Source organism: Bacillus rossius, chromosome 12 (assembly GCF_032445375.1).
Source record: "Bacillus rossius redtenbacheri isolate Brsri chromosome 12, Brsri_v3, whole genome shotgun sequence".
NCBI lineage: Eukaryota > Metazoa > Arthropoda > Insecta > Phasmatodea > Bacillidae > Bacillus > Bacillus rossius.
In genome coordinates this window covers 43,346,732-43,360,689 of record NC_086339.1, presented here as the reverse complement: position 1 = coordinate 43,360,689, position 13,958 = coordinate 43,346,732, and the positions used below count along the sequence as shown (strand labels likewise).

Here is a 13,958-nt window from a genome sequence, read left to right as displayed (position 1 = left end):
GGACTCGCCAAAGACGCACTTGCTAGGGTTGATGAGAAGCCCATAGTTCGTGAGGCGGTCGAAGAGCTCAGTCAGATGCTGCAAATGCTCTGTCTCGTCCTGGGAAGCCACCAAAATGTCATCCAGGTACGATACACAAAAGTCATGGCCTCGGAGGACCTCGTCCATGAACCGCTGGAATGTTTGTGCAGCATTGCGGAGGCCTTAATACATGAACGGGAATTCAAACAATCCGAATGGAGTGGTTATGGCGGTTTTGGGGATGTCCACTGTGGCGACTGGGATCTGACTGTACGCTCGGACTAAATCGATGGTGGAGAAGATGGTCTTGCCATGCAATGAGTGAGAGAAATCCTGATTGTGCGGGATGGGGTACCTGTCCGGGATAGTGCGGGCGTTCAGCAGTCTGTAGTCCCCACAAGGTCGCCACTTTTCTCTTCTCTTGGGCACCATTTGGAGAGGAGAAGACCAAGGGCTGTCAGACGGTCGGGCCGTGCCCTGCTTGATCATAGCCTCGAATTCCCCCTTGGCCACGCGCAACCGGGTTGAGCCAAGCAGCGCGGTCTGCTGTGCACTGACTGTCCTGGCTTGGTGTTGATATGGTGCAAGGTGGAGTGCTGCACTTGCTGGGGGAAGCCTGCAGGCCGTGTGAGGCTGGCGAACTTGTGTTGTAGCTCGGGATACGGCGGAGTGGGTGCAGGCGTTTTGACACTACAGACTTGACTTGTGGTAATTGTACAAACCGAGGTGAGAGAAGTAGTGCTGTCCACTAGGTGTCGATTCCGGATGTCAACTAGCAAGCCAAAGTGATAGAGAAAATCTGCCCCAAGGATGGGCTTAGTTACTTCGGCCACCACAAACCACCAGACCAAGTCCCTTCGAGGTCCTAAGTTGAGGGTGAGTTTGACAAAGCCATAGGTTGCGATCTGCGAGCCGTTGGCGGCCACCAGGGAGTAGTCGGACTGAGGGCGCCTGCCTGGCATGAGGGTACGTGGGTAGACACAGATATCGGAGCCAGTATCGATGAGGTACAGTACCTTGGTAACACGCTCCGTGATGAACAGGCGGCAGCCGGTAGGCAGGGAAGAGTCGCCGGCCGCCATCAACGCGTCCCATTGTCGTTTCCCGTCTGGTACGTACAAGGCGCGGTGCAGCTGTGGGTTGCGTCCCCGAAACGTCGATGGTACCAGCAGGCGGGCAGCGAGCCGTCCGAGCGACTCCTGTGTTGCGCACTGCTGGTGGCAGCTGCTGCGATTTCTTGCCGCAATGACGCGGCCATTTGCCCGATCTTCGCGGACATCAGGGCCGCTATCTAGTCCACCATCGCCTCCAGGGAGGACACTGCAGCCACCTGCGGCTGAGGGTTGGTATCCGCAATGGCATCGGCCAGGTCGGCCAACGCATCCAATGATGCATTAGTCTGCGTGGCCAGGATCGCTTGGGTAGGCGATGGGAGCCGACCCAGCCATAATGATCGCAGGAGGTCGTCTGGGATAGCTGTCCCCGCCAGGCCGCGGAGATGTCGGAAGAACTGGGATGGACGCCGATCGCCCATCTCTTCGGTCTCCAGCAGCTGCTTGGTTTTTCTCGCTTGCGAAGCACTTAGCCTCTTTACCAGCTCTGTTCTCAGTTTCTCATATTTGCCCTTGGCTGGCGGTTGAGTGAGGATGTCGCGCATCTCGGTAGAATAATGGGAGTCCAGGTTGACCGTCACGTAATGAAATTTCGTACTGTCTGCAGTTATTCCTGCAATCGCGAACTGGTTTTCGACTTGCGCGAACCACATCTCGGGATCTGCGGGCCAGAACGGCGGGATGCGAACCGCCACCCGATCCACTGCCGCAGTAGGAGGTGCTGTGTCCGGGTCTGGCAAAGTTTCTGCGGTGGTTTCGAACCACCCAAGTCACACTACTCACGTGTGGGAGATCTCGCGCCACGTGTGTTGGAGCGAACGCGCGAGGTGGAGCAGTAGCTCCGTGGTCGCACTAGGTTTCCGCTGTGGTCCCGAACCGCCCGAGTCGCACTACTCACGTGTGGGAGGTCTCGCGCCGCGTGTGTTGGAGCGAACGCGCGAGGTGGCGCGGTAGCTCCGCGGTCGCACTAGGTCTCCGCTGTGGTCCCGAACCGCCCGAGTCGCACTACTCACGTGTGGGAGGTCTCGCGCCGCGTGTGTTGGCGCGAACGCGCGAGGCGGCGCGGTAGCTCCGCGGTCGTACTACTGGCGGTCCCGGGCGCTTAGCGCGTGTGCGCCGTTGCTCAGGCGGCTCCGCGCGAAACATGACCCGAACCCGCCTGGAGATCACGTCGGGGTCACCACTGTAGCCTCGTGGCTACGGACTGTGATTGGGACGAGTAGGATCGCATTTCAATGAAACACAGTATAGTCGGAGGCGTACTTTATTGGCGGCAGCGAGAATGCGTAATGCTACGACCAACAACATGTGCGCGTGGCTGTGTTCCGAGCCGGACTGCAATTTTTTTTTTTCCTAGCCTAAGTTAATTCTAAGCTCGCCTCTCGGGTCTCCCTCGCTGTGTGCCAGACCCCCCAGGGCGGGGGTGGCCTGCCGGCATAACGGTACTCCTGGGTCGTAGGGGGGGGGGGGGGGGGTGCGTCCTGCCAACTGTCCGCTCGCCCGCAGGGAACCCGTGAAGCCGGAGGGCTCCAGTCACTGCTGCAGGCAGCCGCGGCCACGGCCGCTACAAGGACGAAACGAAGTTCGTAGAGTTTTCTTGTGTAGCCAGCACCACCGGCATTAAAGTCTCTTCTGCTGACGGTATCGCCACTGTTGAAGTCTCTTCTTGTGATGACGTCGTCGTTGCCGACGGGATCTGCACCTTCTCCGCCATAGCTGACGTCAGGGTTCCCGTAGTCGATGGTACAACATCCATCAAGTTTGTCGTTTAAGACAGTAAAGATGCCATCGAGTTCACAAGAACAGGTAATTACGCGTCTTATGCACCAGAAGAATCAAACTAGGTGATCCTTACACCGTCGTCGTCGTCAGTAACAAACTGAGCGACCTGCTGTCTAGGACTCACTTATATGCATGCACCGGTTGGAATAATACGCTAGTCAAATCAAGAACCAATTACTATAATACTTGAGTCAAAACATCATTTAAAAAAGCAGCACACCAAAATAAGGTAACACTTTTGGAAGAAAATTAAACAAATGAAATGGACACGCAATGCACGCACTTGCAGCTTTCATCACAAAGTTAACATTTAAATTTCATTCAAGCGAAGTATCAGGCTATTGTCACATCATATTAACATCCTATTGGTCATACTATTCCAAAATTTCCCAGCATTATAAATCAAACCAGTTATAGAAGGACTTATAGTTTATAACACATATTATTTCAGTCATTGATCGTTAACATATTCGTATCTAAAAATACAAAATATACATGTTAAACGAAAAACTAGGTTTGCTAATAGTTTATAATACTCCATGAGCAATGTAGACGCTAACAGCATGAAAGTACATATGTAAGAATGATATTTAATAAAAGTCATATTAAATTGTATATTTAATCACAATAATATACATCAGATCAAAAAAAGTAGGTTTTATTCTATTAACCCTGCATTTCGTAGTTCTTGTTTCTTTGAGGATGTATAAATTTTGAACATTTTGCGAACCAAGTAGAAGTTTTAGCCTATTCTCCAATCATTTGAATGATAAATTTAGTCTCGCGTGCTACGGCTTCCATCTTCTTTACATAAATTTTATTATTAGTCTTAAAAATTTCGCGTCTGTGTCACTATTACAGACGTAAAGACATCATCACCGTAGCTACCAGTTATAATACCAGGAGCTGCATCAATATCACTCATTTTATGATATCGTCTCCACATTTCTGTTGTCAGAGATGTACCACAATCTATGATCTTGTGAGCTTCACAATACTCTCTATTGTTTTCTAGACATGGTTAGCTCCATTCTCATTTTTTTTAAAAGCCTATGTGTCCAGTTTTATTATTTAATCCTTCAACCCATCATCCCAAACCCAATTAAATATTTAATTATATAGATCCTAAATAATCAAAGTTCCTTTCATTTAATCATAGGAACCACATCATCCTTTTCCACCTTTATTATAGTTTCTTGAACCCAAGAGTCTTTCATTATATACCATGCAGTGTTCTTCCAGAGATGTGGTATAATACCAGTTCTACATACAAATCCATCCTATCAATGATTTGTTTACACATTAGAAAAAAACCTTCACGTTATTTTTACGTGTTTTATTAAATTTCCACTTCGACTAAAATAATTACCACTCATAGTAATTTATACAAAGGACTCTTTGCCAAAGACATGTTAACCATAATCTCTGAAAACAACCATGTGCCATCTATATCACAAAGTAAAAGAGGGTTAGAGGGGATAGGTCAAATGACAAGTGCTAGTCACCCATAGGGTAAGAACCATGTGTGTTCGATACCAATCTCAGACATTGAAGCAACTCTGTATTATTTCCTGTCTCATTTAGAAAAATATCTTCCAATGCATACGAATTTAAACTTATTCACGTACGACTAATAAAAAGTACCTAAATTCAAGCTCGTTAACCTCAAGTATTTTTAAAAATTCACGAGGCTAGAGGCAGAGGTTGTCGAATGAGACATGGAGACACGCACCTGCAAATTAACATTGAAACCTCGTGTGGGAGTGGCAAGCTTGTAGATTGCTGCGACAGTCAGATGTTTTGCGCGAGACATGCATACATCACCTCGCTAGCCTGCTAACTAATTACATGTAAACTCCAGTGAAATCATAATCAAGCTCATGTAAAGTACTTGACGGAATCAGTCTTAAGTGCTAAACACGGGTCCATAGCAGAAAATCAGCCTACGAATGTTTATTTTGCTACCAACAAAAAACATTTGTAGCACATATACGAGAGGAGTCAAACCCCACATACCATACTCAATACTCTGAAAATTATAAGCGGCAAAAATGTACATCAAGCCACCTGCTAGTATACTTTTTTTTAATGATGTAAAATATTCGTGTTAGTAATTAGCAACGAAGGAGAGAGTAACTTGGACGAAGAACCGCTTATCAAGTATCCAGAATCTTACTGATACAGCCCATCCAGTGCACCAGCATACTCCGAAGTGTGGCCAATTGATAAACATTCTTTAATTTTTTAATATCACCACCGTAGTGTACACCAATATATGTCAGGTTACGATTTAAGACCATAGATTTCCCACAAGTATGTTATGTTTATTTCGGGGAGTAATAAATTATTATTTTAGAAATAATAAATGAAGTTCCTATCAGTTTTGCTCTAATGTTACGGCATTACGTGTACCTGCACTTTACCAAAACATCTCCCATAAAAATCTTAAGAATGCAGATAGCATACTCAGACAAAAAAAATAATTTTAGCAAAAAAAAACTGTCTTCAGCATTATTGGTAAAAAAAATAATACACACAAACAAGACAAAACGGACATTACATATCCGACCTAAATTACGTGTCACGTGTAGTTTATTACATTAAGATAAACGATGTAGGTTAGGAAAAATAATTAAAAAATTCTTTAATCCAATAATTTTTTTAAATTGTACATTTATACACAATAAAATTTGACATTGTATACATATCGTATACATTTTTCAGTCCTTGCAACATTCATTTTTATTAAAATAAATTATTATAGTTCCTTTTTTAGAGTGACAAAATTAAACTAATTCATACAGATCACGATACATCAGATCAGGAGTGTAACACCTTAGAGGACCAGAGATGATGCTAGAAACCCACCTTTACAAAATTTATTATGTTTTTTCAGGTAAAATTTTCGTGTAACCTGTACACCGCACTTCTCACACAGAAATTTTACACGGTCAAGATTTCTTCTGCAGCCATTATTTTCATGGATGCGTGTACTTCGTAGTCGTTCAAAACGTTTACCACAGTAGCGGCACTGATACAGATATTCATCGCAATTATCATCGCTTCCCCGATGTTCAACTTGCAAATGAACTTTGCTTTTACAATGCCTAATCAAATTACTTTTGTTTGTGAAATGTACACCACATGGGTCACACGGATATGTCACACGATTAGCGTTTATTCTACAGACATGATTTTCATGTCTTCTTGCATGTTGACGGTATTTAAAACTTTTGTCACAGTACGTACACAGATGTCTCCTCGTTAGACCTTGAGTCACCGACGGCTCAAAAAGGATATTACTTTCATTTTGCACCGCTGTTGTAGATGGCGAAGTCCCGTATGTTGCATGAGCCGGAGATTTCCCAGTCGACATTGACAGATAATCTGTACTGGATGTCAAAGAATCGGAAGTATACACGACTGATGCAGAATCTGGGAATTGAACACAAAATGTTTTATTTACCATATTCGCTGTAGATTCAGGTATCGTAGTCTCCTCTGCTGTCGATAATGCACACATTGAAGTCTCTTGGAATGAAGAGACATTAGATACAGCCATCATCGGGATCTCTGGAGATGGTAGCCTCGTTACCATTCGAATCTCTGGGGCTGCCCTAATCGTTGTCATCGGGTTCTGCTTCGTCATCATCGCCTCCGTCGTCAGGGACCCCGGTGAAGACGCGAGACCCTCCTCCAAGATCTCTGCAGCCGTTGACCCCGTCACCATTGGGATTTGTACCGATGTCATCGTTGCTACCATAGAGTTCGGATACACATGAATATTCATGTATCGGACTTATATGTAGACAAGTCAATCCATCAGATCTGCACTGCACCACTACAAGAGGTTGACTGAGGGACCTGCTGTCTAAGACTCGCTTAAATATCAGCGCCCGCTTGTATAATATGCAAGTCAATACATCAATTGTTACTACTTAATAAATTAGCAATTTCAAGGAATACAAGTTTAAATTATATATTGAAACAACTAATCGCACATCCTACATACACGGTTCATTTAGACTTACTATAAGGATTAAGAGTCTCTGAACAATGGAACTTTCTGAAACCAAACATAATTTAAACTACTCAAATTTAAATTTTATTATGTACACCTACACATAACCTCCAACTGACTCCAAATGTCTACAACACATTTCTAAAATAATTTATACGATACCGGGCTAGGTCCAAAGTAAATTATTTTTGTACCTCTCATCTGCAGTTCTGGGGTCCTTAAGTATTGATATAGCTACAGACAAGACATGCCCAGTACCATACATCTTCAAAGCCTTCAGAGTCGATCCTTGTTAAGCTTTATGACAAAAGTCTCCGAAACAAGAGTCCTACTCTATAAGTTTACTATACACTTTTATGCTTTTCATAGCACACATCGATAAATATCTTCGTAAATAACCCAAAATATATCAGACCACTAGCATTCGATTTATGCACATACAGTAGGACACCAACATATCCATCAACACAAGTTCATTCTACATTAAGCTCCTCACTTATTTTCATCAGTCTACTCGGCTACACTCAGCACACAAAAACTAAATGAAGTCAATTAACAACCTAGTATTTATATACATCCAGTCATTTAAAAGCATACCGATGGCTAGTTAAATAAGATTGACAGTGATCATGTTAGCAAAGTTTAAATTTATATAGGACCAGGGACCCATTGAACCTTCAGAACCGATCTACAAATACTCAGTGCTGGATGAATGTTAATTCTACACTCATTTGCCATCACTCATATTACATCATAACTTGAGTCAACACTCATTTTCCATTTTTCAGTTTTTGAATTTTTTGTGATTTTTTATATTTTAAATTTTTTATTAATTTTATTCTGTAATTTTATGATAACAAAGAAAAATTGTGGTGGTTTTCCCCGTGTGCTTCCGATTATTCTTGTCAATATTATGGTGGTTTTCTCCGTGTGCTCCTGATTATTCTTGTCATTATTATGTTGGTTTTCTCCGAGTGCTCCCGATTATTCTTGACAGTATTATGGTGGTTTTATCTGTGCTCCTGAATATTCTTGTCAATTTTTTGATGGTTTTCTCCGTGTGCTCCTGATTATACTTGACAATATTTTGATGGTTTTCTGCCAGTACTTCTGGTTACAGATCAGCAATTGATCTCTGCATGAAGGATTTTTTTACTTAATGAGTCATGTTAATTTATTTAAGGTTACATTTAATGAGTGAATTTATGCTACTTAATCAACACTTGAAAAATTTTTATCAGTTGGAAATTAAAAAAAATATATCATTACTCAGCCAAATAATAATAATCTCTGAGAAATCTAAGAAGCACTAACAGGAAGAACGAACTTCCTTCTCCTTGGAGTCTAGCGAAACCGTCCTTCTTTTGCGATCGTTAGTGAGCATCCTGCATCCCGCATAAAAGAACTAAATAATATTTACCTGCAAGCAACATGTGGCGACATCTTTTGTTGAAAAGCAGAACTACATACATCAAGTACCTTTGCATGAGATATATTAATTCTTGCTGATAAAATATGAAAAAAAATTCTATTTAAGTAAAGGATTTAATTAAAAACACTCAATTGGTATCGGGCATTAGTATGAGTAACTTATATGAATCCTGATTCGGTGTCTGTCGCTGTATCGAAAGGACACAGGTTTTGCAGCAAAGAATTTATCTTGAGAAAGAATGGAAGACAACACCAGAAGAATGACTGTGTTAAAAATCCACTACGCAATGTGATAAGTTGCGTTCGATGTAACAAGTCGTTTACGCGGAGAGAGAGAGCTTAAAGAGACATGGCCGAACTTGTAACGCCAAACCTGCGTACAAGCTAGAGGACAACGATGAATCTACTAGACTAAGGAAGAGTGATCTGCATTACGAAAATAATTTTCCTGGCTCTTCCGATCTCGACAAAGAACTTAAATTGAAGGAGGTTGATGATTTATGGAAGAATGAAGACAATGGAAGAATCCTTAACGTGAAAAGTGAGAATATATTCCAGCCGAATTCACGTAGATCTTTCCTACTATGTAAAAATTATGGACTCCTAAAAAGAAAGCATGAAGACGATGAAGACACTTCGACATCATCAACATAGAATGTTTACGGTAATCTGGGTGAAGACGATTCCTTCTACGGTGATTGTTACAGTGACTCTGAGGCTGTTGACAAAGACATAGACTGTGATGAAGCACCGAAAGCTGACAAGATCGAAGAATGTGTCGGTGTCCTGAGACCGAAACGGTGGAAACGACGTGATATATTAAATAAATCTGATCAAGCTTGTGATGATCACTGTCTCAAAACTGAAAGTTACCCTGAGTTTGGTGGTAAAACGGAATACACCAGAGATCATAATATTTATTATAAACGTGCAAGGAAGATGGTGGTAGAAGAGAATGATTACACATCTTGGAAAGATCCAAACATATTGTTAGACCGGCTAAAACTTTTATATGGCTCGCTTTGTGCAGGAAACTTTTCGTGCATCAAATAAATATCCTTCATACTCAAAGAACTGAGGAAAGCTGAGTAGGTAAGTATAGTATGTATCAGGGCACCGGAGGATGGAGGGGGATTAAGGGATTATGTCACTTCCTTCGACCATGCACACACGAAAAAGTGTCCCGTTACGTTCATCAGCCATGTACGCACGAAAAAATGTCCCGTTACAGTAGTAGGATATAGCCGTTTCTGGGACAGGCGCAGGATCCAGGATCCGACCTTGACCTTTGACCTTGACCTTGAACCCTGAACTTTGACCTTGACCTTGAACCGAGTCCTTGAACTTTGACCTTGACCTTTGACCTTAAACTTTGACCCTGACATTGAAATTCGACCCTTGACCTTTAACTATGACCTTGAACATTGACCTTTAACCTTGACATTGACCTTATACCTTGACCTGACCTTTAATTTTGACCTTGACCTTGAAATTTGACCTTGACCCTGAAATTTGGCCCTGACATTGAAATTCGACCCTGACCTTTAGCCTTGCGACCCTCGATGTTGCCAACCTGATGACGTCATCTAATCCGTATGCTAATCCAAATTCTAACCTAACCTAACCTAACCTAATCCATATGCTAATCTATGCTAACCTAACCTAACCTAACCTTACCTAACCTAACATAACCTAATCCATATGCTTATCTATGCTAACCTAACCTAACCTAACTTAACCTAACCCAACCTAAACTAACCTAACCTAACCTAATCCATATGCTAATCTATGCTAACCTAACCTAACCTAACCTAACCCATGCCAATCTATGCTAATGCATGCCAATCTATGCTAATCCATGTCAATCTATGCCAATCCGTATGCCAATCTATGCTAATTCGTATACCAATCAATGCTAATCTGTATGCCAATCTATGCTAATCTATATGCCAATCTATGCTAATCCATATGTTAATCCATGCTAATCCATCCGCCATTTTGTATTTCTACAAATTTCCACCAACTTCGAATCGTGACGTCACCGTTGCACTTTTCGTCACGGCCGCCATCTTGGATTCGAATTTTTTTTTCGAACTTCAACTTTTCGAAATTTGATGTAAACATCAGCCGCCATCTTTTGCCTTCCTTAATGCATACCTAAGGCGTCACATTTGAAATTAAAATTATTATACAGCCGCCATCTTGAATTCCAGCACAGACTACCAGATGGCGCTAAATTCAAAAATTAGTTGCCAGAGGCGCCGCCATCTTGGTTCTCAAGTTGGCTGGTAGATGTCGCTAGTATCACGCGCCAAATTCAAAAATTGGTTGCCAGAGGCGCCGCCATCTTGGTTCTTAAGTTGGCTGGTAGATGTCGCTAGTATCGCGCGCCAAATTCAAAAATTAGTTGCCAGAGGCACCGCCATCTTGGTTCTCAGGTTGACTGGTAGATGTCGCTAGTATCGCGCGCCAAATTCAAAAAATTGTTGTCAGAGGCGCCGCCATCTTGGTTCTCAATTTGGCTGGTAGATGGCGCCACCGTCGACATATTTTAGTTCATATAATCGATACCAGATGACGCCACCGTCGCCATCTTTAGTTCCTAGTGTTGCTACCAGAGTGTGCCACCGCCGCCATCTTTAATTCTTAAAGTTACCGCCGGAGCGCACCACCGTCGCCATCTTTAATTCTTAAAGTTACTGCCGGATGGCGCCAAGTGTTATGTAGTCAGTCGAGACAAGTCGGGAACGAGACGAGACAAGTCTAGACAGTCGAGACAAGTCGGGGGGGACAAGACGAGACAAGTCGGTAGCCTGTATTCACCAAGTTCTCAGTTGCGTCATCTTTAATTCATAAAGTCGCTACCAGATGGCGCCACTGTCGGCCATATTTAATTAAAGGCATTGTCGCCGGATGATGCCAAGTTTGAATTTAAAAACCTACAAGTGTTATGCAATGTGTAACCAGTCGAGACAAGTCGAGATAAGTTTGTAACATGATGCCATATTCTAAACTACGTTTATTATATATATATATGCCTTTATATGTTTAGGTTTGATGATAGAGTAATGCAAGAGAATGGTTTTTCATTTATATTTGCGACAAACAAACCATCCATCCGATTACATTATTCCAAGTGGCCATATTGGATGATGACATCACCGTTGCAATATCCGTTACGGCCGCCATCATTAAATATATTATCCGAGTTTAATGAACAAAATTTTAAAACTTATAAAAAAACAAACTTTTACGACACGGAGCTCGGAGTTCTCGGTTCGAACCTGGTGAGGGCAAAAAAAATGGCGACCTATCCTTCTCTCGTGGTGGCTGCAGGCAGACTGACTCCCACCACTTTTTTTTTCAAAGTATATATAACGTCATCTAGTATGACGCCATGTCCGCCATCTTGTCTTCGATGCTGGAAGCCATCATCATTGTAGCGAGAGTACACTGACGCCATGTTAGTTTAGTTATTATCGGCTAGAGTGCAGTAATCATTTATTACTGTGACACCAACCATCTTGAAATTTGGCCGTCATCTTGAAAATCCGTAATTATTTAGCTAGGAATTCAGGAAAAAGTTCAAAATTCATTAAATAAATCACTCATTAATTAACATATTGATTCGATCCGCTCCTGTCTTCGGTTAGATACCCGATCAATGTAATAATGTATAATTTTATGTAAAAAATAATAATTTCAATAAACCATGTTCAACATTCGTAAAGAGACTCTAAATCCTCTACGACCATCATCCTATCAGACATCAAGACCACCATATTGGAAATGCGTAATTTTAATGCTAGAGATCCGGGAAAAAGTTCAAAATTCATTAAATAATTTTGTAATCTATATACTGATTGATTAGATCGACTTAGGTCCTTGGTTCGATCCCTGGCCGATACAAAACAACTTTAATATTTTAATAAAGTACCACTAAAGTGTCAGGTTTGAGAAAATAAAAAACACCGCAAGCTCTTTTAAAAAAACTTTTATTACATAAATTATACACTACCACAAGTACAAAAAACACACAGACAAATTACCAAAGTTTCGTGGATCTCTCGATTCAAACAGTCTTCTTACTATACGGACTATGATCTTTACATGACTTTAAATGTCTATTCAGTTTATCAGCTCGACATATTAGTACACCACAATTTGCACACAAAGTCGAATTATCGACTTCATTAAAAGGACAGTGATATATTTCGAATATTTGCCAATGTTTTGTTACAAAATATACAGCTTTATTCCGATGAATGTACAGCCAGTCTATCACAATTCCTAAAGTGCCGTTTTAATCTTCCATATTGTACAAACGTGCTTAAACACCTGTTGCACTGATATTTAATGCGTTCAGAGTTATTACTACAATTGTGTATTACATAATCCTATAATTTCAAGTTTTTGATCTTCTCACAGTACGTGCAGTCGGGTGATGGAACACCGCTGGTTGCTCCTTCGTTCATCACTGCCACTGGAACTGTTGACAACCATTGTAACACTGCTGACATGTTAACTTCTGAAGCCGTTGAGGTCTGCTCTGCGGAAGATGTTGCACGCGTCGAAATCTTCTGCTGTGCTGAGAGAGCAGGTGTAGCTGTAGACGTCGTTGTCATCGTGCTCTGCACTGATGATGGTAGACCATCGATCCAGGTTGGTGTAGATAGCGGTAATATTGCCATCGAGTTCTCAAGAATAGCTAGATACAGGTCTATTATGTTATACAAGTCTAACTATCCGATCCGTTCATCACAGCAGCCAGAGACGGACTGAAGTCCATATTACCAGGGTCTCACTTATATAGTCTCATCAGCTGCTACAACACATGAGTCAAAACATTAACCAGGTTCATTTACACGCTTTTTACTTTCTCGGAGCATTTTTTATAATGAAGATGTAAGCTATCAATACGTGAAATTAGTTTTTTGCACTTATTGCACTGAAATTTTATTCTTTTAACATTATTAGAACAACTGCTTCTTTCATGTCTGCAAGCATTTGAGGTGATAGTAAATGATGCTTCACAGTATTTGCACTGACGCAATGTACGCTCTTCATTAGTTGAAGAATCCATTGTTGATGATGAAACTTCAGCTGATGGTGGAACAGCACATATCGAAGTCTCCTCCAGTGTTGTCAGAGGCGCTGCCAACGGGATCTGCTCCAACATCGTCGGCGCTGACGTCATGGTTCCCGTAGTCGATGGTACATCCTCCATCGAGTTCGACGTTAAAGTCGGTAAAGATGCCATCGAAATCTCAAGAACAGCTAATTGACACGACTCATGCACCAGAAGAAACAAACTAGGCGATCCTTACACCGCCGACGTCAGTAACAAACTGAGCATCCTCCTGTCTAGGACTCGCTTATATACATGCACCGTATGGAATAATACGCTAGTCAAATCAAGAACCATCAACAATAATACTAGAGTCAAAACAACATTAAAAATAGAAGGACCATCAACGAAAAGGCAGCACAATCAAAAAAAGACAGCACATTTGTAAACACCATCAACAAAAAGGAAGCACATTTTGGAAGCACCATCAACGTAAAGGAAGCACATTTTGGAAGCACAATCA

General features: G+C 42.0%; 1 protein-coding gene across 1 annotated transcript; it reads right to left on the bottom strand.

Moving 5' to 3' along the window:
* Window positions 1–1,312: 1,312 nt before the first annotated feature.
* LOC134537973 (uncharacterized) lies at window positions 1,313–1,786 on the bottom strand. Its single transcript, XM_063378992.1, has one exon. The coding sequence runs from the start codon at window positions 1,784–1,786 to the stop codon at window positions 1,313–1,315; it is 474 nt and encodes a 157-aa protein (XP_063235062.1).
* Window positions 1,787–13,958: the final 12,172 nt, after the last annotated feature.

Bases quoted from the DNA above. Each gene is read 5' to 3' on its own strand.
- LOC134537973 (XM_063378992.1), bottom strand. From the start codon at position 1,786: ATGTGGTTCGCGCAAGTCGAAAACCAGTTCGCGATTGCAGGAATAACT.